This window comes from Nerophis lumbriciformis, linkage group LG05 (genome assembly GCF_033978685.3).
Source record: "Nerophis lumbriciformis linkage group LG05, RoL_Nlum_v2.1, whole genome shotgun sequence".
In the NCBI taxonomy this organism is placed as follows: domain Eukaryota; kingdom Metazoa; phylum Chordata; class Actinopteri; order Syngnathiformes; family Syngnathidae; genus Nerophis; species Nerophis lumbriciformis.
Genome location: NC_084552.2, coordinates 8,778,172 through 8,800,233, shown reverse-complemented (window position 1 = coordinate 8,800,233; position 22,062 = coordinate 8,778,172). Strand labels below are relative to the sequence as shown.

Below are 22,062 nucleotides of genomic sequence, written 5' to 3'. Positions count from 1 at the left end.
GAATAACATAAATACTGTATTATACAGCATTATTCACATGTGAACAATATAAATACAGTCTATTATACAGCATTATTCACATGTGAATAACATAAATGCTGTCTATTATACAGCATTATTCACATGTGAATAATATAAATACAGTCTATTATACAGCATTATTCACATGTGAATAACATAAATACTGTATTATACAGCATTATTCACATGTGAATAGTATGAATACAGTCTATTATACAGCACTATTCACATGTGAATAACATAAATACAGTCTTTTATACAGCATTATTCACATGTGAATAACATAAATACTGTCTATTATACAGCATTATTCACATGTGAATAATATAAATACAGTCTATTATACAGCATTATTCACATGTGAATAACATAAATACTGTATTATACAGCATTATTTACATGTGAACAATATAAATACAGTCTATTATACAGCATTATTCACATGTGAATAACATAAATACTGTCTATTATACAGCATTATTCACATGTGAATAATATAAATACAGTCTTTCACATGTGAATAATATAGTCTATTATACAGCATTATTCACATGTGAATAATATAAATACAGTCTGTTATACAGCATTGTTCACATGTGAATAATATAAATACAGTCTCCAGGGACGTATTTACTGACTTTATAAACATAACATACATTTAAAAAAAAGGAAAAGAGATTTTGTAATGATAAAAAATATCAATGTAATCATAGTAGTATCAACACTCCTGTGCTTGGTATCATTACAGTGGATGTCTGGTATAGATCCACCCATGGCATTTGTTTACATTGTGACGGCGGTGAGCTATTGTATCCTCCTACGGTGTGTAGTGAAGCATGTTCAGCTATTCCTCGCCCTCCAGTGATAATGCTACTTGTAAGAAACATACTTTATTTGTCGCCATGGAGGCCAGGATTATTGATTTAGAAGTAGCTAAAACACTGTGGATGGACGTTAGCCAGTAGCTAGCTAGCCATGTCTTAAAGCAGCTCTTCCTGAGGGTGTTTCAGTGTTATAACTTCACCTTTATCTTTACTTTTTACACCAAAATGCGTACATTCGCCCTTTTCTGTCTACACACTGTGTCTGCTTGTAAGTACTCTGTGTGTGTGCGCTGCCCAACATGCTCCTCTGCTCCTAAAACCAGCAATGTCACCACGTGACCACGCGCCGTCATGCCTGTAAAATAAAAATAAATGGTGAACGAGTACTTTTCAAGCAGACTACAGTACCATTTTTGATTGATTAGTACCACGATACTATACTAGTACCGGTATAGCCCAGATGTAAAGCATGAAAAAACCAAAATAAAAGCTTGTCGGGAGGACAAGTAGTAACAACATCGTCTTCATTTCCCTGCGTGACGTCAGCCAGTTTCTTGTGGTTTCACCATCTTGTCTTTGTCAAAAGCCAACGACTAATTAGGGCTAATTAGTTTGTCAGCCTCACTCTGAGAGATGTTCCCCATGAAGAGTTAGTGTGGTCAGGTGATGCTGAGAGAATCTTCTAAAGCTCCTTTAAGGTGTCAATAAACTTCTCAATCAATCAATCAATCAATAATGAGCCCCCCCACCCCTCTTTGTGCCCCCCAGGATGCTGTTTTGTCACCTTCTACACCAGGAAAGCTGCCCTCGAAGCCCAGAATGCATTGCACAACATCAAGACCTTAACAGGGGTGAGTTTTTTTCTTCTTCTTCTTCTTTTTCTTCTTTTTCTTCTTCTTCTTCTCTCTAATTGCAGGCCTGCATGACCCCCCCCCCCCCCCCCCGTTAGTTTTTTTTACTCAATATGACAGTACAACTGTCATACTATATATGAAATATATATAAACATACCTCCAGAACCAAACTTGCAATCTGTCTAACAATAATAATAATAATAATAGATTTTATTTGTAAAAAAAAAAAATTAAAAAAAATTAAAAAGCACTTTTTTAAATAAACAATCTCAAAGTGCTACAGTGTATTAAAATAATTAAATAAATAAATAAAAAGATAATAAATAAATAAATAAAAATAAAAACTCAGTCTGTGGTGCCCTCAGGTGGTCAGGGAGAGTGTTCCACAGACTGGGAGCGGCGGAGCAACTATAATGCCTGTAGTATTGTATTATGTGAGTTGTACTAGAATCAGGTGTTTTGGTAAGGTTTGCAAATACAAAAATGAGGTTTTACTCATAATGACAGTATAATTGTCACACTCAATATGACAGTTATTTAAACATAACCCCTCAACCACACATGGAAAATGGCTAATAATTCCTGGAGAAATGTATCTTAGTGAGTTTTACTAGAAAAAAATATATTTTGTAAGGTTTGCAAAGACACAAGTTAGTTTTTTTTTTTACTCAATATGACAGTATTCATACTATATATGAAAGTTATATAAACATAACTCCAAAACTATACAGGCGATCTGTCTAAAAATGGCTGTAATGTTGTATCTATGTGAGTTGTACTAGAATCAGGTGTTTTGGTAAGGTTTGCAAATACAAAAATGAGGTTTTACTCATAATGACAGTATAACTGTCACAGTCAATATGATAGTTATTTAAACATAACTCCTCAACCACATATAAAAAATGTCTAAAAATGCCTGAAATAATGCATCCTTGTGAGTTGTACTAGAAAAAATATATTTTGTAAGGTTTGCAAAGACACAAGTTAGTTTTTTTTACTCAACATGACAGTATTCACTAGGGGTGTAACGGTACGTGTATTTGTATTGAACCGTTTCGGTACGGGGATTATGGTTCGGTTCGGTGTGCATTGTGTAAACAATGCACACCGAGGCACAACACACGGCATGCTAGCAGCTAACGGGCTAGGATAGACTGACCATACGTCCTCTTTTCACCGGACATGTCCTCTTTTGTGGAGCTGTCAGGGCGGAGTTTCTTAAATGCCTCAAATGTCCGGCATTTTGAGTTAGGGTTGCGTGTATTTTCAATGTACGTTCAGGGTTAAGAAGGGGTTAAAAACAAAACAAGCAGCAGCATTGGTGAGGGAGGGGCAGAGACAGAGAGAGAGAGAGAGAGTTATGATAAACGCGCATGCGTCGCCAGGCTCTGCTTTTTATCCATAGATTTATCACATTTAATTTTTTATTATCTATAGCAGGGGTGTCAAAAGTGTGCCCCGGAGGCCATTTGCGGCCCACAGCTAATGTTTTAAAGGCCCACGGCACATTCTAAAAATACTATTCAAATAAACAAAAACATAACAAAAGTGAAATAAAAAAAACTTAAAGGTTAAATGTAATTTAGAAAAAGTTGCAATGTTGACTAATAAAACAAAGCTGTTTTTTTTTTTCTTTCAAACTGTCATTGCTCAAAACATAATATTGAATCAAAATCAATGTTATTATGAATTATTGACCTATCCAAGGTTCCCATTACTTCACATCAAATATTACACTAAGAAAAATATTTTTGGTGGAAGATTTTGCAAATTTGGTACAAACCCCGTTTCCATATGATTTGGGAAATTGTGTTAGATGTAAATATAAACGGAATACAATGATTTGCAAATCATTTTCAACCCATATTCAGTTGAATATGCTACAAAGACAACATATTTGATGTTCAAACTCATAAACATTTTTTTTTTTTGCAAATAATCATTAACTTTAGAATTTGATGCCAGCAACACGTGACAAAGAAGTTGGGAAAGGTGGCAATAAATACTGATAAAGTTGAGGAATGCTCATCAAACACTTATTTGGAACATCCCACAGGTGAACATGCAAATTGGGAACAGGTGGGTGCCATGATTGGGTATAAAAGTAGATTCCATGAAATGCTCAGTCATTCACAAACAAGGATGGGGCGAGGGTCACCACTTTGTCAACGAATGCGTGAGCAAATTGTTGAACAGTTTAAGAAAAACCTTTCTCAAGCAGCTATTGCAAGGAATTTAGGGATTTCACCATCTACGCTCCGTAATATCATCAAAGGGTTCAGAGAATCTGGAGAAATCACTGCACGTAAGCAGCTAAGCCCGTGACCTTCGATCTCTCAGGCTATACTGCATCAACAAGCGACATCAGTGTGTAAAGGATATCAACACATGGGCTCAGGAACACTTCAGAAACCCACTGTCAGTAACTACAGTTGGTCGCTACATCTGTAAGTGCAAGTTAAAACTATCCTATGCAAGGCGAAAACCGTTTATCAACAACACCCAGAAACGCCGTCGGCTTCGCTGGGCCTGAGCTCATCTAAGATGGACTGATACAAAGTGGAAAAGTGTTCTGTGGTCTGACGAGTCCACATTTCAAAATGTTTTCGGAAACTGTGGACGTGGTGTCCTCCGGACCAAAGAGGAAAAGAACCATCCGGATTGTTATAGGCGCAAAGTGTAAAAGCCAGCATGTGTGATGGTATGGGGGTGTATTAGTGCCCAAGACATGGGTAACTTACACATCTGTGAAGGCGCCATTAATGCTGAAAGGTACATACAACCTTTGGAGCAACATATGTTGCCATCCAAGCAACATTACCATGGACGCCCCTGCTTATTTCAGCAAGACAATGCCAAGCCACGTGTTACATCAACGTGGCTTCATAGTAAAAGAGTGCGGGTACTAGACTGACCTGCCTGTAGTCTAGACCTGTCTCCCATTGAAAATGTGTGGCGCATTATGAAGCCTAAAATAGCACAACAGAGACCCCCGGACTGTTGAACAACTTAAGCTGTACATCAAGCAAGAATGGGAAAGAATTCCAGCTGAAAAGCTTCAAAAATGTGTCTCCTCAGTTCCCAAACCTTTACTGAGTGTTGTTAAAAGGAAAGGCCATGTAACACAGTGGTGAACATGCCCTTTCCCAACTACTTTGGCATGTGTTGCAGCCATGAAATTCTAAGTTAATTAAAAAAAAAATAAAGTTTATGAGTTTGAACATCAAATATGTTGTCTTTGTAGCATATTCAACTGAATATGGGTTGAAAATGATTTGCAAATCATTGTATTCCGTTTATATTTACATCTAACACAATTTCCCAACTCAAACGGGGTTTGTAAATAAATAACCCATAAATGTTTATTTTGTTGTTTTCTTACTGTACCGAAAATGAACCGAATTGTGACCTCTAAACCGAGGTACGTACCGAACCGAGATTTTTGTGTACCGTTACACCCTTACAACCACATATAAAAAATGGCTAATAATGCCTGAAATAATGCATCCTTGTGAGTTGTACTCCGAACATAAGCTTTTTTAAGGCTTGCAAACTAGAGATGCGCGGATAGGCAATTATTTCATCCGCAACCGCATCACAAAAGTCGTCAACCATCCGCCATCCACCCAATCTAACATTTAATCAAAACCGCACCCGCACATTGTTATATATCTAATATAGACGATGCAAGGCATTAGTGAGGTTATAAAGCTTTTGCCTGTTAAAGAAAGGAGACTGATCCAATGCAGCAGAGACATTCAATGCGTGCCACGCTGTCACGGCCCAGACGCACAACAGTGCTCAATCATCTGGGAGCCGCGCTGGAGGTGCGATGTCCCTTGCACCCGCGGCGGCTCCACCCGGGCTCGCGCCCGAGGCTTCAGCGCGCACCGCGGCGGCCATCCTACTAGTCGCGGCCTAGCCCTCGCGGCTCTCGCTGCCGGCGACGGCCGGGTATGGGCCCGACGCTCCAGCGCCATCCATTTTCAGGGCTAGTTGATTCGGCAGGTGGGTTGTTACACACTCTTAGCGGGTTCCGACTTCCATGGCCACCGTCCTGCTGTCTATATCAACCAACACCTTTTCTGGGGTCTGATGAGCGTCGGCATCGGGCGCCTTAACCCGGCGTTCGGTTCATCCCGCAGCGCCAGTTCTGCTTACCAAAAGTGGCCCACTCGGCTCACCAGGGTGAGCCCCACCCCTTTCGTGAGCGCACTGCGCGCGGAGTGACCCCTGTTACGCGCCCCCGGCAACGGGTGTGGCGGGCAGGTAAGCTGCTTACCTGCTGCGCGTGACGCCGGCCGCGGCGAAGGCGGACGAGGCGGGGTGTCGGTGCGGTGGGCGCGGTGGTGACCCTGGACGTGCGTCGGGCCCTTCTCGCGGATCACCTCAGCTACGGCTCCCGGTGGGGCCCTCTCGGGGGAAGGGGCCTCGGTCCCGGACCCCGGCGAGGCGTCCCTTCTCCGCTCCGTAAAAGTGTCCATCTCTTTTTTTTTTCTTCTTCTGTTGTGGCATATGCTGCAGGTGCCTGCTCGTTTTTCGTATGTGGGTAACAACATTTAACTATGTATATATATTTCCCAATTGGTTTAACTGCCACCCGCCTGAATCTATTTAAAATCTAATTTTTTTTTATTTCAACCGCCCGACCCGACCCGCAGATAAAATTTAATTTTTTTTTATTTCAACCGCCCGACCCGCGGATAATCCGCGGACTCCGCGGTTGTGTCCGCAAACCGCACATCTCTATTGCAAACACAAAAAGTTGTTTTTTTACTCACTATAACAGTCATGTGCTTAGAATCCTGAGATGATGCGAAAAAGGCTAAAAAAATGTCTTCCATCATGACTCCTAAAGCAAACATGCAAAATGTCTGCTAGTGCTTGAAGAAATGCATCTTAGTGAGTTCCACAGGTGAGCTCAAGTAGCCAGATAAAAGATGGTTTGGGAAGCTGCTTGACTAAACTCCCATTAAAGCTTTAATGTATGTTTCTTTATGGCCGTTTAACACGCGTGCTCGCCATTCTGGAAGATGAGTGGCCATCAAAGGAAATGTAGCGTGACTAACGACCTCGTTCTGTTTATCCATTCTTTCTCCCGTGGACGTGGTCTTCACCTCCTTAGTGGACATTTAGAGACCTTTACAGGCTCCGCCCCCTCTCTCTCCAGGGCACGCTTGACGGCGCCAATCCGGCAAGAGCCGCATGCACGGATTCCGGTTCTGGAAGTTGTTGTTTCCCAGAGTCCGTGTGCTAATCGCTGCTGGAATAAGAACGTTAGCGCTGAGCCACTCATCCCGCCATGGCGCCCGGGGGGGGGGGCCAGGGCACATACTGCAGCACTTTCAGGATTAGGGCGACATGAAATCACCTTCTTCTCCACTTCCACACATCCTGGCCGGTCCTCTTCCTCCGGAGCTTTTTGGCCTTTTGAGTTGAGGTATGAGCCAGTAATCCTGGCGGCGGGAGGCGCTCTCGTACTCGCCGTCACGCGCTTTTCTGATGGAGGAAAAACCCTCGCATTTGCAGGTTTGCCCTCCAGAAAAAGTGTGTTTACTTCCCGGAGTTTGTCATATTTTAAGGCCTGAAAGGCAACAAAATGTTCTTTTTTTTGTCCTTTGTGTAGTCACGCTATGACGTCACTCCAATCTCATCTTTTCATGTCCCGCCAGAACCACATTTAAAGCACCAGAGAGTCCAAATGACCAAAATGTCACCAACAAGTTGACTTTATGTACGTTATTCTATTATACAGGTAAAAGCCAGTAAATTAGAATATTTTGAAAAACTTGATTTATTTCAGTATTTGCATTCAAAAGGTGTAACTTGTACATTATATTTATTCATTGCACACAGACTGATGCATTCAAATGTTTATTTCATTTAATTTTGATGATTTGAAGTGGCAACAAATGAAAATCCAAAATTCCGTGTGTCACAAAATGAGAATATTACTTAAGGCTAATACAAAAAAGGGATTTTTAGAAATGTTGGCCAACTGAAAAGTATGAAAATGAAAAATATGAGCATGTACAATACTCAATACTTGGTTGGAGCTCCTTTTGCCTCAATTACTGCGTTAATGCGGCGTGGCATGGAGTCGCTGAGTTTCTGGCACTGCTCAGGTGTTATGAGAGCCCAGGTTGCTCTGATAGTGGCCTTCAACTCTTCTGCGTTTTTGGGTCTGGCATTCTGCATCTTCCTTTTCACAATACCCCACAGATTTTCTATGGGGCTAAGGTCAGGGGAGTTGGCGGGCCAATTTAGAACAGAAATACCATGGTCCGTAAACCAGGCACGGGTAGATTTTGCGCTGTGTGCAGGCGTCAAGTCCTGTTGGAACTTGAAATCTCCATCTCCATAGAGCAGGTCAGCAGCAGGAAGCATGAAGTGCTCTAAAACTTGCTGGTAGACGGCTGCGTTGACCCTGGATCTCAGGAAACAGAGTGGACCGACACCAGCAGATGACATGGCACCCCAAACCATCACTGATGGTGGAAACTTTACACTAGACTTCAGGCAACGTGGATCCTGTGCCTCTCCTGTCTTCCTCCAGACTCTGGGACCTCGATTTCCAAAGGAAATGCAAAATTTGCATGGTTGGGTGATGGTTTGGGGTGCCATGTCATCTGCTGGTGTCGGTCCACTCTGTTTCCTGAGATCCAGGGTCAACGCAGCCGTCTACCAGCAAGTTTTAGAGCACTTCATGCTTCCTGCTGCTGACCTGCTCTATGGAGATGGAGATTTCAAGTTCCAACAGGACTTGGCGCCTGCACACAGCGCAAAATCTACCCGTGCCTGGTTTACGGACCATGGTATTTCTGTTCTAAATTGGCCCGCCAACTCCCCTGACCTTAGCCCCATAGAAAATCTGTGGGGTATTGTGAAAAGGAAGATGCAGAATGCCAGACCCAAAAACGCAGAAGAGTTGAAGGCCACTATCAGAGCAACCTGGGCTCTCATAACACCTGAGCAGTGCCAGAAACTCATCGACTCCATGCCACGCCGCATTAACGCAGTAATTGAGGCAAAAGGAGCTCCAACCAAGTATTGAGTATTGTACATGCTCATATTTTTCATTTTCATACTTTTCAGTTGGCCAACATTTCTAAAAATCCCTTTTTTGTATTAGCCTTAAGTAATATTCTAATTTTGTGACACACGGAATTTTGGATTTTCATTTGTTGCCACTTCAAATCATCAAAATTAAATGAAATAAACATTTGAATGCATCAGTCTGTGTGCAATGAATAAATATAATGTACAAGTTACACCTTTTGAATGCAATTACTGAAATAAATCAAGTTTTTCAAAATATTCTAATTTACTGGCTTTTACCTGTATACCTCCATATTGTACTTCACACACTTTATTAACCAGTGCAATTGGAGTTTTTATTCTTAATTTTGAAGTCCAAATACCTCCATATTCTACAAACCCCGTTTCCATATGAGTTGGGAAATTGTGTTAGATGTAAATATAAACGGAATACAATGATTTGCAAATCCTTTTCAACCCATATTCAGTTGAATATGCTACAAAGACAACATATTTGATTTTTTGCAAATAATCATTAACTTTATAATTTGATGCCAGCAACACGTGACAAAGAAGTTGGGAAAGGTGGCAATAAATACTGATAAAGTTGAGGAATGCTCATCAAACACTTATTTGGAACATCCCACAGGTGTGCAGGCTTATTGGGAACAGGTGGGTGCCATGATTGGGTACAAAAACAGCTTCCCAAAAAATGCTCAGTCTTTCACAAGAAAGGATGGGGCGAGGTACACCCCTTTGTCCACAACTGCGTGAGCAAATTGTTGAACAGTTTAAGAACAACGTTTCTCAAAGTGCAAGAAATTTAGGGATTTCAACATCTACGGTCCATAATATCATCAAAAGGTTCAGAGAATCTGGAGAAATCACTCCACGTAAGCGGCATGGCCGGAAAGCAACATTGAATGACCGTGACCTTCCATCCCTCAGACGGCACTGTATCAAAAACCGACATCAAACTCTAAAGGATATCACCACATGGGCTCAGGAACACTTCAGAAAACCACTGTCACTAAATACAGTTGGTCGCTACATCTGTAAGTGCAAGTTAAAGCTCTACTATGCAAAGCGAAAGCCATTTATCAACAACACCCAGAAACGCCGCCGGCTTCTCTAAGATGAACTCATGCAAAGTGGAAAAGTGTTTTGTGGTCTGACGAGTCCACATTTCAAATTGTTTTTGGAAATATTCGACATTGTGTCATCCGGACCAAAGGGGAAGCGAACCATCCAGACTGTTATCGACGCAAAGTGGAAAAGCCAGCATGTGTGATGGTATGGGGGTGTATTAGTGCCCAAGGCATGGGTAACTTACACATCTGTGAAGGCACCATTAATGCTGAAAGGTACATACAGGTTTTGGAACAACATATGCTGCCATCTAAGCGCCGTCTTTGTCATGGACGCCCCTGCTTATTTCAGCAAGACAATGCCTAGCCACATTCAGCACGTGTTACAACAGCGTGGCTTCGTAAAAAAAGAGTGCGGGTACTTTCCTGGCCCGCCTGCAGTCCAGACCTGTCTCCCATCGAAAATGTTTGGCGCATTATGAAGCGTAAAATACGACAGCGGAGACCCCGGACTGTTGAACGACTGAAGCTCTACATAAAACAAGAATGGGAAAGAATTCCACTTTCAAAGCTTCAACAATTAGTTTCCTCAGTTCCCAATCGTTTATTGAGTGTTGTTAAAAGAAAAGGCCATGTAACACAGTGGTGAACATGCCGTTTCCCAACTACTTTGGCACGTGTTGCATCCATGAAATTCTAAGTTAATTATTATTTGCAAAAAATATAAAAACAAATATGTTGTCTTTGTAGCATATTCATCTGAATATGGGTTGAAAATGATTTTTAAATCATTGTATTCCGTTTATATTTACATCTAACACAATTTCCCAACTCATATGGAAACGGGGTTTGTATACCTCCATATTGTATTTCACTACACTCTTTATTAACCAGTAGAATTGTAATTTTTTGCCATTCTTCCTCTTCAAGATGTTATAACTTGTACACAACTAGTGTGTGCGTGTGTATGTGTGTGTGTGTGTGTGTGTGTGTGTGTGTGTGTGTGTGTGTGTGTGTGTGTGTGTGTGTGTGTGTGTGTGTGTGTGTGTGTGTGTGTGTGTGTGTGCACTCAACATCATGCGCCTCGCTCTGTAGTCAGCGCCACTCCGATGAAAGAACGGTACCGGTACTTGTTTTTCAAAGGTGGTATAGTACCGATTTCAGTTGATTAGTACCGCGATACTTTATTAGTACCAGTATACCGTACAACCCTACCGGCACACACACACGCACACACTCACACACACGTGTGGAAATGCAAGTTAGTCCAGAGTTTTAAACCTTAACTTTTGTTTTTTTTTTATACTTTTGTCTCAACTTGTTGACTGCAAGGAGATGATGTTCACATATTTCCAGCGTCTCCAAGCTCGGAGACAAAAGGCCAAGTCGGAGAAGGCAAAGAGCAGGAAAAAGTACAAATTAACAGCGAGGGAGAGCGCAGGAAGTGGTAAAGTGCAGACGGACAAGAAGGCGGCGGCGGCGTGGAGAGCTGCAGCTCGCTGGAGGGCAGAGCAATAAACGGGCCTGAGTTAAAAACCAATAGCTGCTAATAACTTCTCCTTCTGCCTTGTAGGACGCCATAGAACAAAATGTTACCTTGTCTTCTTAGGCACACAATCTTCTTTTGTTTTGAAAGTCTTCTTTATTCCCTCAACTTTTAGACTTCCACCCACACATTGAGGTCAAGTTGATTGTTATTTTTTATTCGGCAGCAGATAACATTTATTCATAGCTTTCAAATATGTCTACACTATTTGAATAAACAAACAAATTATTATTTGATGGCGCTATCCGCATGGTAAAAAAATTGCTGCGGACATCATACCTGCAGAGGGCGCTGTCTTACAAGTTAATTCGCTCAATTAGGCAGCAGGACAGTGGCAACTTAAATAGAAGGTGATTAAATGGCGCTATTTGCAGGGAGAATCCACTCAATTAGGCAGCAGGAAAGTGACAACTTAAAATAGAAAGTGATTTGATGGCGCTATCTGCAGGAGGGAAAAGTGCTGCAGTTTTGAATCCTGCAGAGGGCGCTGCCTTACAAGTTAATTCGCTCAATTAGGCAGCAGGAAAGTGACAACTTAAAAGAAAATTATTTGATGGCGCTATCCGCATGGTAAAAAATTGCTGAAGACATCAATCCAGCTGAGGGCGCTGTCTTGCAAGTTGATTCACTCTATTAGGCAGCAGGAAAGTGGCAACTTAAATAGAAGGTGATTAGATGGCGCTATTTGCAGGGAGAATCCACTCAATTAGGCAGCAGGAAAGTGACAACTTAAAATAGAAAGTGATTTGATGGCGCTATCTGCAGGAGGGAAAAGTGCTGCAGATTTGAATCCTGCAGAGGGCGCTGCCTTACAAGTTAATTCGCTCAATTAGGCAGCAGGAAAGTGGCAACTTAAAAGAAAATTATTTGATGGCGCTATCCGCATGGTAAAAAATTGCTGAAGACATCAATCCAGCTGAGGGCGCTGTCTTGCAAGTTGATTCACTCTATTAGGCAGCAGGAAAGTGGCAACTTAAATAGAAGGTGATTAGATGGCGCTATTTGCAGGGGGAATCCACTCAATTAGGCAGCAGGAAAGTGACAACTTAAAAGAAAATTATTTGATGGCGCTATCTGCAAAAAATTTCTGCAGACATCAATGCAGCTCTGAGGGCGCTGTCTTACAAGTTAATTCACTCAATTAGGCAGCAGTAAAGTGGCAACTTAAAAGAAAATGATTTGATGGCGCTATCCGCATGGTAAAAAAATTGCTGAAGACATCAATCCAGCTGAGGGCGCTGTCTTACAAGTTAATTCACTCTATTAGGCAGCAGGAAAGTGGCAACTGAAATAGAAGGTGATTAGATGGCGCTATTTGCAGGGGGAATCCACTCAATAAGGCAGCAGGAAAGTGACAACTTAAAAGAAAATTATTTGATGGCGCTATCTGCAAAAAATTTCTGCAGACGTCAATGCAGCTCTGAGGGCGCTGTCTTACAAGTTAATTCACTCAATTAGGCAGCAGTAAAGTGGCAACTTAAAAGAAAATGATTTGATGGCACTATCCGCATGGTAAAAAAATTGCTGAAGACATCAATCCAGCTGAGGGCGCTGTCTTACAAGTTAATTCACTCTATTAGGCAGCAGGAAAGTGGCAACTGAAATAGAAGGTGATTAGGTGGCGCTATTTGCAGGGGAAATCCACTCAATTAGGCAGCAGGAAAGTGGCAACTTAAATAGAAGGTGATTAGATGGCGCTATTTGCAGGGGGAATCCACTCAATAAGGCAGCAGGAAAGTGGCAACTTAAAAGAAAATTATTTGATGGCGCTATCCGCATGGTAAAAAATTGCTGAAGACATCAATCCAGCTGAGGGCGCTGTCTTGCAAGTTGATTCACTCTATTAGGCAGCAGGAAAGTGGCAACTTAAATAGAAGGTGATTGGATGGCGCTATTTGCAGGGGGAATCCACTCAATTAGGCACCAGGAAAGTGGGAAGTTATGTAGAAAGTGATTTGATGACGCTCTTTGCAGGGGCGAAAAGTGCTGCAGATTTGAATCCTGCAGAGGGCGCTGTCTTACAAGTTAATTCGCTCAATTAGGCAGCAGGAAAGTGGCAACTTAAAAGAAGATTATTTGATGGCGCTATCCACATGGTAAAACAATTCTGCAGACATCAAGCCAGTTGAGGGCGCTGTCTTACAAGTTAATTCACTCACTTCGGCAGCAGAAAAGTGGCAACTTAAAAAATAAAATTATTTGATGGCGTTAACCGCAGGGGAGAAAAGTGCTGCAGATTTGAATCCTGCAGAGGTCTTACAAGTTAATTCACTCAATTAGGAGCAGGAAAATGGCAACTTAAAAGAAAATTATTTGATGGCACTATCCGCATGGTAAAAAATTTGCTGAAGACATCAATCCAGCTGAGGGCGCTGTCTTACAAGTTGATTCACTCACTTTGGCAGCAGGAAAGCTGCAACTTAAATAGAAGGTGATTAGATGGCGCTATTTGCAGGGGGAATCCACTCAATAAGGCAGCAGGAAAGTGGCAACTTAAAAGAAAATTATTTGATGGCACTATCCGCATGGTAAAGAAATTGCTGAAGACATCAATCCAGCTGAGGGCGCTGTCTTACAAGTTAATTCACTCTATTAGGCAGCAGGAAAGTGGCAACTTAAATAGAAGGTGATTAGGTGGCGCTATTTGCAGGGAGAATCCACTCAATTAGGCAGCAGGAAAGTGACAACTTAAAATAGAAAGTGATTTGATGGCGCTATCTGCTGGAGCGAAAAGTGCTGCAGATTTGAATCCTGCAGAGGGCGCTGTCTTACAAGTTAATTCGCTCAATTAGGCAGCAGGAAAGTGGCAACTTAAAAGAAAATTATTTGATGGCACTATCCGCATGGTAAAAAAAATTGCTGCAGACATCAATCCAGCTGAGGGCGCTGTCTTACAAGTTGATTAACTCACCTTGGCAGCAGGAAAGTGGCAACTTAAATAGAAGTTGATTGGATGGCGATATTTGCAGGGGGAATGCACTCAATAAGGCAGCAGGAAAGTGGCAACTTAAAAGAAAATAATTTGATGGCGCTATCCACATGGTAAAAAATTGCTGAAGACATCAATCCAGCTGAGGGCGCTGTCTTACAAGTTAATTCACTCTATTAGGTTGCAGGAAAGTGGCAACTTAAATAGAAGGTGATTAGATGGCGCTATTTGCAGGGGGAATCCACTCAATTAGGCAGCAGGAAAGTGGCAACTTAAAATAGAAAGTGATTTGATGGCGCCATCTGCAGGGGAGAAAAGCGCTGCAGATTTGAATCCTGCAGAGGGCGCTGTCTTACAAGTTAATTTGCTCTATTAGGCAGCAGGAAAGTGGCAACTTAAAAAAGAAAAGTATTTGATGGCGCTATCCGCATGGGAAAAAATGTCTGCTGACATCAATCCAGCTGAGGGCGCTGTCTTACAAGTTAATTCACTCACTTCGGCAGCAGAAAAGTGGCAACTTAAAAAAGAAAATTATTGGATGGCGTTAACCGCAGGGGAGAAAAGTGCTGCAGATTTGAATCCTGCAGAGGGCGCTGTCTTACAAGTTAATTTGCTCTATTAGGCAGCAGGAAAGTGGCAACTTAAAAGAAAATTATTTGATGGCACTATCCGCATGGTAAAAAATTGCTGAAGACATCAATCCAGCTGAGGGCGCTGTCTTACAAGTTGATTCACTCAATTAGGCAGCAGAAAAGTGGCAACTTAAACAGAAGGTGATTAGATGGCGCTATTTGCAGGGGGAATCCACTCAATTAGACAGCAGGAAAGTGGGAAGTTATGTAGAAAGTGAGTTGATGGCGCTATTTGCAGGGGGAGAAAGGGCTGCAGACATTAATACAGTAGTTGACACTGTCTTACAAGTTGAATCCCTCAATTAGGCAGCAGGGAAGTAGTAACTGAAATTGATTTGATGGCGTTATCTGCAGGGTAGAAAAGTGCTTCAGATATGAATACAGCAGAGGGAGCTGTCTTACAAGGTAAATCACTCCATGAGGCAGCAGGAAAGTGGCAACTTATGTAGAAAGTGAGTTGATGGCGCTACCTGCATTTTCCCAGCAGGAAGATGCTTTCTACATGATGTTGTACTCGTACAATACTGGAATACTTTATTAATATGTACAATTAGTGTAATACTGTAATACTTTATTAATATGTACAATTACTGTAATACTGTAATACTTTATTAATATGTACAATTAGTGTGAGACATAATGACATCAACACAGTATCATATTTTTTAAGGACTCCCTGTGGATGTGTTCATTATTGCCATTTTTTAATCGTTGTGCGGCGAGTGTTCACTCTGACATGGTCACATGGTGAGTGTTCACGCTGACATGGTCACATGGCGAGTGTTCACTCTGACATGGTCACATGGCGAGTGTTCACACTGACATGGTCACATGGCGAGTGTTCACTCTGACATGGTCACATGGCGAGTGTTCACTCTGACATGGTCACATGGCGAGTGTTCACGCTGACATGGTCACATGGCGAGTGTTCACTCTGACATGGTCACATGGCGAGTGTTCACGCTGACATGGTCACATGGCGAGTGTTCACTCTGACATGGTCACATGGCGAGTGTTCACACTGACATGGTCACATGGCGAGTGTTCACTCTGACATGGTCACATGGCGAGTGTTCACTCTAACATGGTCACATGGCGAGTGTTCACTCTGACATGGTCACATGGTGAGTGTTAACGCTGACATGGTCACATGGCGTGTGTTCACTCTGACATGGTGAGTGTTCACGCTGACATGGTCACATGGCGAGCGTTCACTCTGACATGGTGACATGGTGAGTGTTCACTCTGACATGGTGACAAGGCGAGTGTTCATGCTGACATGGTCACATGGCGAGTGTTCATGCTGACATGGTCACATGGTGAGTGTTCACTCTGACATGGTGACAAGGCGAGTGTTCACGCTGACATGGTCACATGGTGAGTGTTCACGCTGACATGGTCACATGGCGTGTGTTCACGCTGACATGGTGAGTGTTCACTCTGACATGGTGACAAGGCGAGTGTTCCGGCTGACATGGTCACATGGCGTGTGTTCACTCTGACATGGTGAGTGTTCACGCTGACATTGTCACATGGCGAGTGTTCACTCTGACATGGTCACATGGCGAGTGTTCACTCTGACATGGTGACAAGGCGAGTGTTCATGCTGACATGGTCACATGGCGAGTGTTCATGCTGACATGGTCACATGGTGAGTGTTCACTCTGACATGGTGACAAGGCGAGTGTTCACGCTGACATGGTCACATGGTGAGTGTTCACGCTGACATAGTCACATGGCGTGTGTTCACGCTGACATGGTGAGTGTTCACTCTGACATGGTGACAAGGCGAGTGTTCCGGCTGACATGGTCACATGGCGTGTGTTCACTCTGACATGGTGAGTGTTCACGCTGACATTGTCACATGGCGAGTGTTCACTCTGACATGGTCACATGGCGAGTGTTCACTCTGACATGGTGACATGGCGAGTGTTCACTCTGACATGGTGACATGGCGAGCGTTCACTCTGACATGGTGACATGGCGAGTGTTCACGCTGACATGGTGACATGGCGAGTGTTCACTCTGACATGGTCACATGGCGAGTGTTCACTCTGACATGGTGACATGGTGAGTGTTCATGCTGACATGGTGACATGGCGTGTGTTCACGCTGACATGGTCACATGGCGAGTGTTCACTCTGACATGGCGTGTGCTTACGCTGACATGGTCACATGGCGAGTGTTCATTCTGACATGGTCACATGGCGAGTGTTCATGCTGACATGGTGACATGGCGAGTGTTCACTCTGACATGGTCACATGGCGAGTGTTCACTCTGACATGGCGTGTGTTTACGCTGACATGGTCACATGGCGAGTGTTCATTCTGACATGGTCACATGGCGAGCGTTCACTCTGACATGGTCACATGGCGAGCGTTCACTCTGACATGGTGACATGGCGAGTGTTCACGCTGACATGGTGACATGGCGAGTGTTCACTCTGACATGGTCACATGGCGAGTGTTCACTCTGACATGGTGACATGGTGAGTGTTCATGCTGACATGGTGACATGGCGTGTGTTCACGCTGACATGGTCACATGGCGAGTGTTCACTCTGACATGGCGTGTGCTTACGCTGACATGGTCACATGGCGAGTGTTCATTCTGACATGGTCACATGGCGAGTGTTCATGCTGACATGGTGACATGGCGAGTGTTCACTCTGACATGGTGACATGGCGAGTGTTCACTCTGACATGGTCACATGGCGAGTGTTCACTCTGACATGGCGTGTGTTTACGCTGACATGGTCACATGGCGAGTGTTCATTCTGACATGGTCACATGGCGAGCGTTCACTCTGACATGGTCACATGGCGAGCGTTCACTCTGACATGGTGACATGGCGAGTGTTCACGCTGACATGGTGACATGGCGAGTGTTCACTCTGACATGGTCACATGGCGAGTGTTCACTCTGACATGGTGACATGGTGAGTGTTCATGCTGACATGGTGACATGGCGTGTGTTCACGCTGACATGGTCACATGGCGAGTGTTCACTCTGACATGGCGTGTGCTTACGCTGACATGGTCACATGGCGAGTGTTCATTCTGACATGGTCACATGGCGAGTGTTCACTCTGACATGGCGTGTGCTTACGCTGACATGGTCACAAGGTGAGTGTTCATGCTGACATGGTGACATGGCGAGTGTTCACTCTGACATGGTGACATGGCGAGTGTTCACTCTGACATGGTCACATGGCGAGCGTTCACTCTGACATGGTGACATGGCGAGTGTTCACGCTGACATGGTCACATGGCGAGTGTTCACTCTGACATGGTCACATGGCGAGTGTTCACTCTGACATGGTGACATGGTGAGTGTTCATGCTGACATGGTGACATGGCGTGTGTTCACGCTGACATGGTCACATGGCGAGTGTTCACTCTGACATGGCGTGTGTTTACGCTGACATGGTCACATGGCGAGTGTTCATTCTGACATGGTCACATGGCGAGTGTTCATGCTGACATGGTCACATGGTGAGTGTTCACTCTGACATGGTGACAAGGCGAGTGTTCACGCTGACATGGTCACATGGCGTGTGTTCACTCTGACATGGTCACATGGCGAGCGTTCACTCTGACATGGTGACATGGCGAGTGTTCACGCTGACATGGTGACATGGCGAGTGTTCACTCTGACATGGTCACATGGCGAGTGTTCACTCTGACATGGTCACATGGCGAGTGTTCACTCTGACATGGTCACATGGTGAGTGTTCACTCTGACATGGTGACAAGGCGAGTGTTCACGCTGACATGGTCACATGGCGTGTGTTCACGCTGACATGGTGAGTGTTCACTCTGACATGGTGACAAGGCGAGTGTTCCGGCTGACATGGTCACGTGGCGTGTGTTCACTCTGACATGGTGAGTGTTCACGCTGACATTGTCACATGGCGAGTGTTCACTCTGACATGGTCACATGGCGAGGGTTCACTCTGACATGGTGACATGGCGAGTGTTCACTCTGACATGGTGACATGGCGAGTGTTCACTCTGACATGGTCACATGGCGAGTGTTCACGCTGACATGGTCACATGGCGAGTTTTCACTCTGACATTGTCACATGGCGAGTGTTCACTCTGACATGGTCACATGGCGAGTGTTCACTCTGACATGGTGACATGGCGAGTGTTCACTCTGACATGGTGACATGGCGAGTGTTCACTCTGACATGGTCACATGGCGAGCGTTCACTCTGACATGGTGACATGGCGAGTGTTCACGCTGACATGGCGAGTGTTCACTCTGACATGGTCACATGGTGAGTGTTCACTCTGACATGGTGACATGGCGAGTGTTCACGCTGACATGGCGAGTGTTCACGCTGACATGGCGAGTGTTCACTCTGACATGGTCACATGGTGAGTGTTCACGCTGACATGGCGAGTGTGAGGCGTCTGTCTGGCAAAGTTGTTTGAGATTTTCCACTAAATTGAAGTCTTTCATTAGCGGCTGACAGATGTCTAAATGGCGCCCCCCCCTCCCCCCCGCCCCCCCTCAGCCCCGACCCTCAGGCCCTCAGCGGCGAGGACGGGCGGGATGAAGGGAAGGACGAGGAGGATGACGGCCGCGTGCTTCCATCTTTGTCCTCCCAAAGCAGGATGAAAGGCCTTTGATGGGCCGCCTCTCAAGGATGTTCAGGGGAGGGGCGGCGTCCTCCTCGTGGGCAAATCAGAGCGTTTGATAAGCAGCGCGGCGCTCATGAAAGGCGACAACACTGCAGGTCTCTTACCTTTGGCGAGATCATTAGCGGCCTGGCCAGGATGCGAAGGCAGCGTGTGAGCAGTGGCACATCAAAGCGGCGGCGTTGGCGAGCAAGGTTAAACTTTAAAAGCGGCAAAGCGTTCTTTTTATCCGCCATTTCAAGTCTTAAAGTGAAATAGCGGCTTATCGTTTTCAATGAAGTGCAAAATGACTTCCTTTCATGGCGCCACGCCTCCGGACGCCTTTGAGGGCGCACGCCGTTTTTGTGTGCCTCTGCTCCGTCGGGAGATTGACAGGTCACCTGACGCTCCAGGTCAGCTGGTCGCCGGCGCCGCCCGAGGCCGTGCACAGTAGTCGACAGTGGAAACGCCATCAAACATTCATGTTTTCCCGCCCGGAGGCCATTACGCAACACGCCGAAAGGCCGGCCCCTTGCACCCCGCCGCCCCGCCATTAGAGCGTCACACACACACACACACACACACACACACACACACACACACACACACACACACACACACATTCATGTATTTGTTACCTTCTTGAGACCTGAGAAAAATGCCTCCCTCTTTAGGACCAGCCTTTCTAGATATATAAAGTAGTGTATTTACAACATTGATAATATATACAAACTATGCAAACATAAAAAAAGCTTGTTGTGAAAAATGAGTTGGAATTTCACAAGAAAAAGGTCACAATTTCACAAGAAAAACTTAGAATTTTGTCAGTATTATAATAAAAGTCATAAATTTACTCAGCACAAGTCAACATTTTACAAGAAAAAGTGAACATTTGTGCAACATTCCTTTTACAAGGAAAAGCTTACATTTTGGGCAATTTCATGAAAAGAGTCGTAATTTTACCCGAAGAAAGTCACAATTTTATAAGAAAACTTAAAAATGTTGCCAATATTATAATAATAATCGGAATTGTACTTGGCAAAATGATGACAAAAGTCAGGATTTTACTCAAAAAATGTCACTACTGTACAAGAACAACAACAAATTTGGCAATATTGTGATAAAAGTCAGAATTTTATATGACAAATGTCGCCATTTTGCATTAAAAAGTAATAATTTTACATAAAAAGTAATAATTTTACGAGAAGATATTGCAATATTACAGAAACAGAAAGAATATGAGAAATTGTTCCCAATTTTATAAGAAGTTGACACATTGTGAGAAAAGACTGCTTTTAGTTAAAAAAAATGTTTTTGAATTTTTTGTTTGTAATTATTTTTTTTAATCTTCATTATTTACTTTAATTTATTAAAGTATGTCTTTATATACATATTTATTTATTGTTTTAATTAATTTTGGCCAAAGGGGGCGTGTTTCAATTTCTTACACATACTTGTTATTTCATATGTTGACCAGAGGGGGAGCACTTTTAAAAGCGACACACAGTCAATGTGAAAAATGCCTCCCTCTTTAGGACCAGCCTTTCTAGATATATAAAATAGTGTATTTACAACATTAATAATATATACAAACTATGCAAACATAAAAAAAGCTTGTTGTGAAAAATGAGTTGGAATTTCACAAGAAAAAGGTCACAATTTCACAAGAAAAACTTAGAATTTTGTCAGTATTATAATAAAAGTCATAAATTTACTCAGCACTAGTCAACATTTTACAAGAAAAAGTGAACATTTGTGCAACATTCCTTTTACAAGGAAAAGCTTAAATTTTGGGCAATTTCATGAAAAGAGTCGTAATTTTACCCGAAGAAAGTCACAATTTTATAAGAAAACTTAAAAATGTTGCCAATATTATAATAATAATCGGAATTGTACTTGGCAAAATGATGACAAAAGTCAGGATTTTACTCAAAAAATGTCACTACTGTACAAGAACAACAACAAATTTGGCAATATTGTGATAAAAGTCAGAATTTTATATGACAAATGTCGCCATTTTGCATTAAAAAGTAATAATTTTACATAAAAAGTAATAATTTTACATAAAAAGTAATAATTTTACATAAAAAGTAATAATTTTACATAAAAAGTAATAATTTTACGAGAAGATATTGCAATATTACAGAAACAGAAAGAATATGAGAAATTGTTCCCAATTTTATAAGAAGTTGACACATTGTGAGAAAAAGACTGCTTTTAGTTAAAAAAAATGTTTTTGAATTTTTTGTTTGTAATTATTTTTTTTTTAATCTTCATTATTTACTTTAATTTATTAAAGTATGTCTTTATATACATATTTATTTATTGTTTTAATTAATTTTGGCCAAAGGGGGCGTGTTTCAATTTCTTACACATACTTGTTATTTCATATGTTGACCAGAGGGGAAGCACTTTTAAAAGCAACACACAGTCAATTTTTGAAAAAGGCCTCCCTCTTTAGGACCAGCCTTTCTAGATATATAAAATAGTGTATTTACAACATTAA

General features: G+C 42.7%; 1 protein-coding gene across 6 annotated transcripts in view; it reads left to right on the top strand.

The window, feature by feature from the left end:
- Positions 1-22,062, top strand: part of celf2 (cugbp, Elav-like family member 2) — a 465,802-nt gene that overhangs the window by 290,925 nt on the left and 152,815 nt on the right. For all 6 annotated transcript variants that reach the window (XR_009815324.2, XM_061961318.2, XM_061961317.2 and 3 more), the window contains one exon: positions 1,614-1,696. Coding sequence is in view for 5 of the 6 variants with exons in the window: in XM_061961318.2 (XP_061817302.1) it covers positions 1,614-1,696 (83 nt within the window). In the remaining variant the exon portion in view is untranslated. The remainder of the gene's footprint in view (positions 1-1,613; positions 1,697-22,062) is intronic.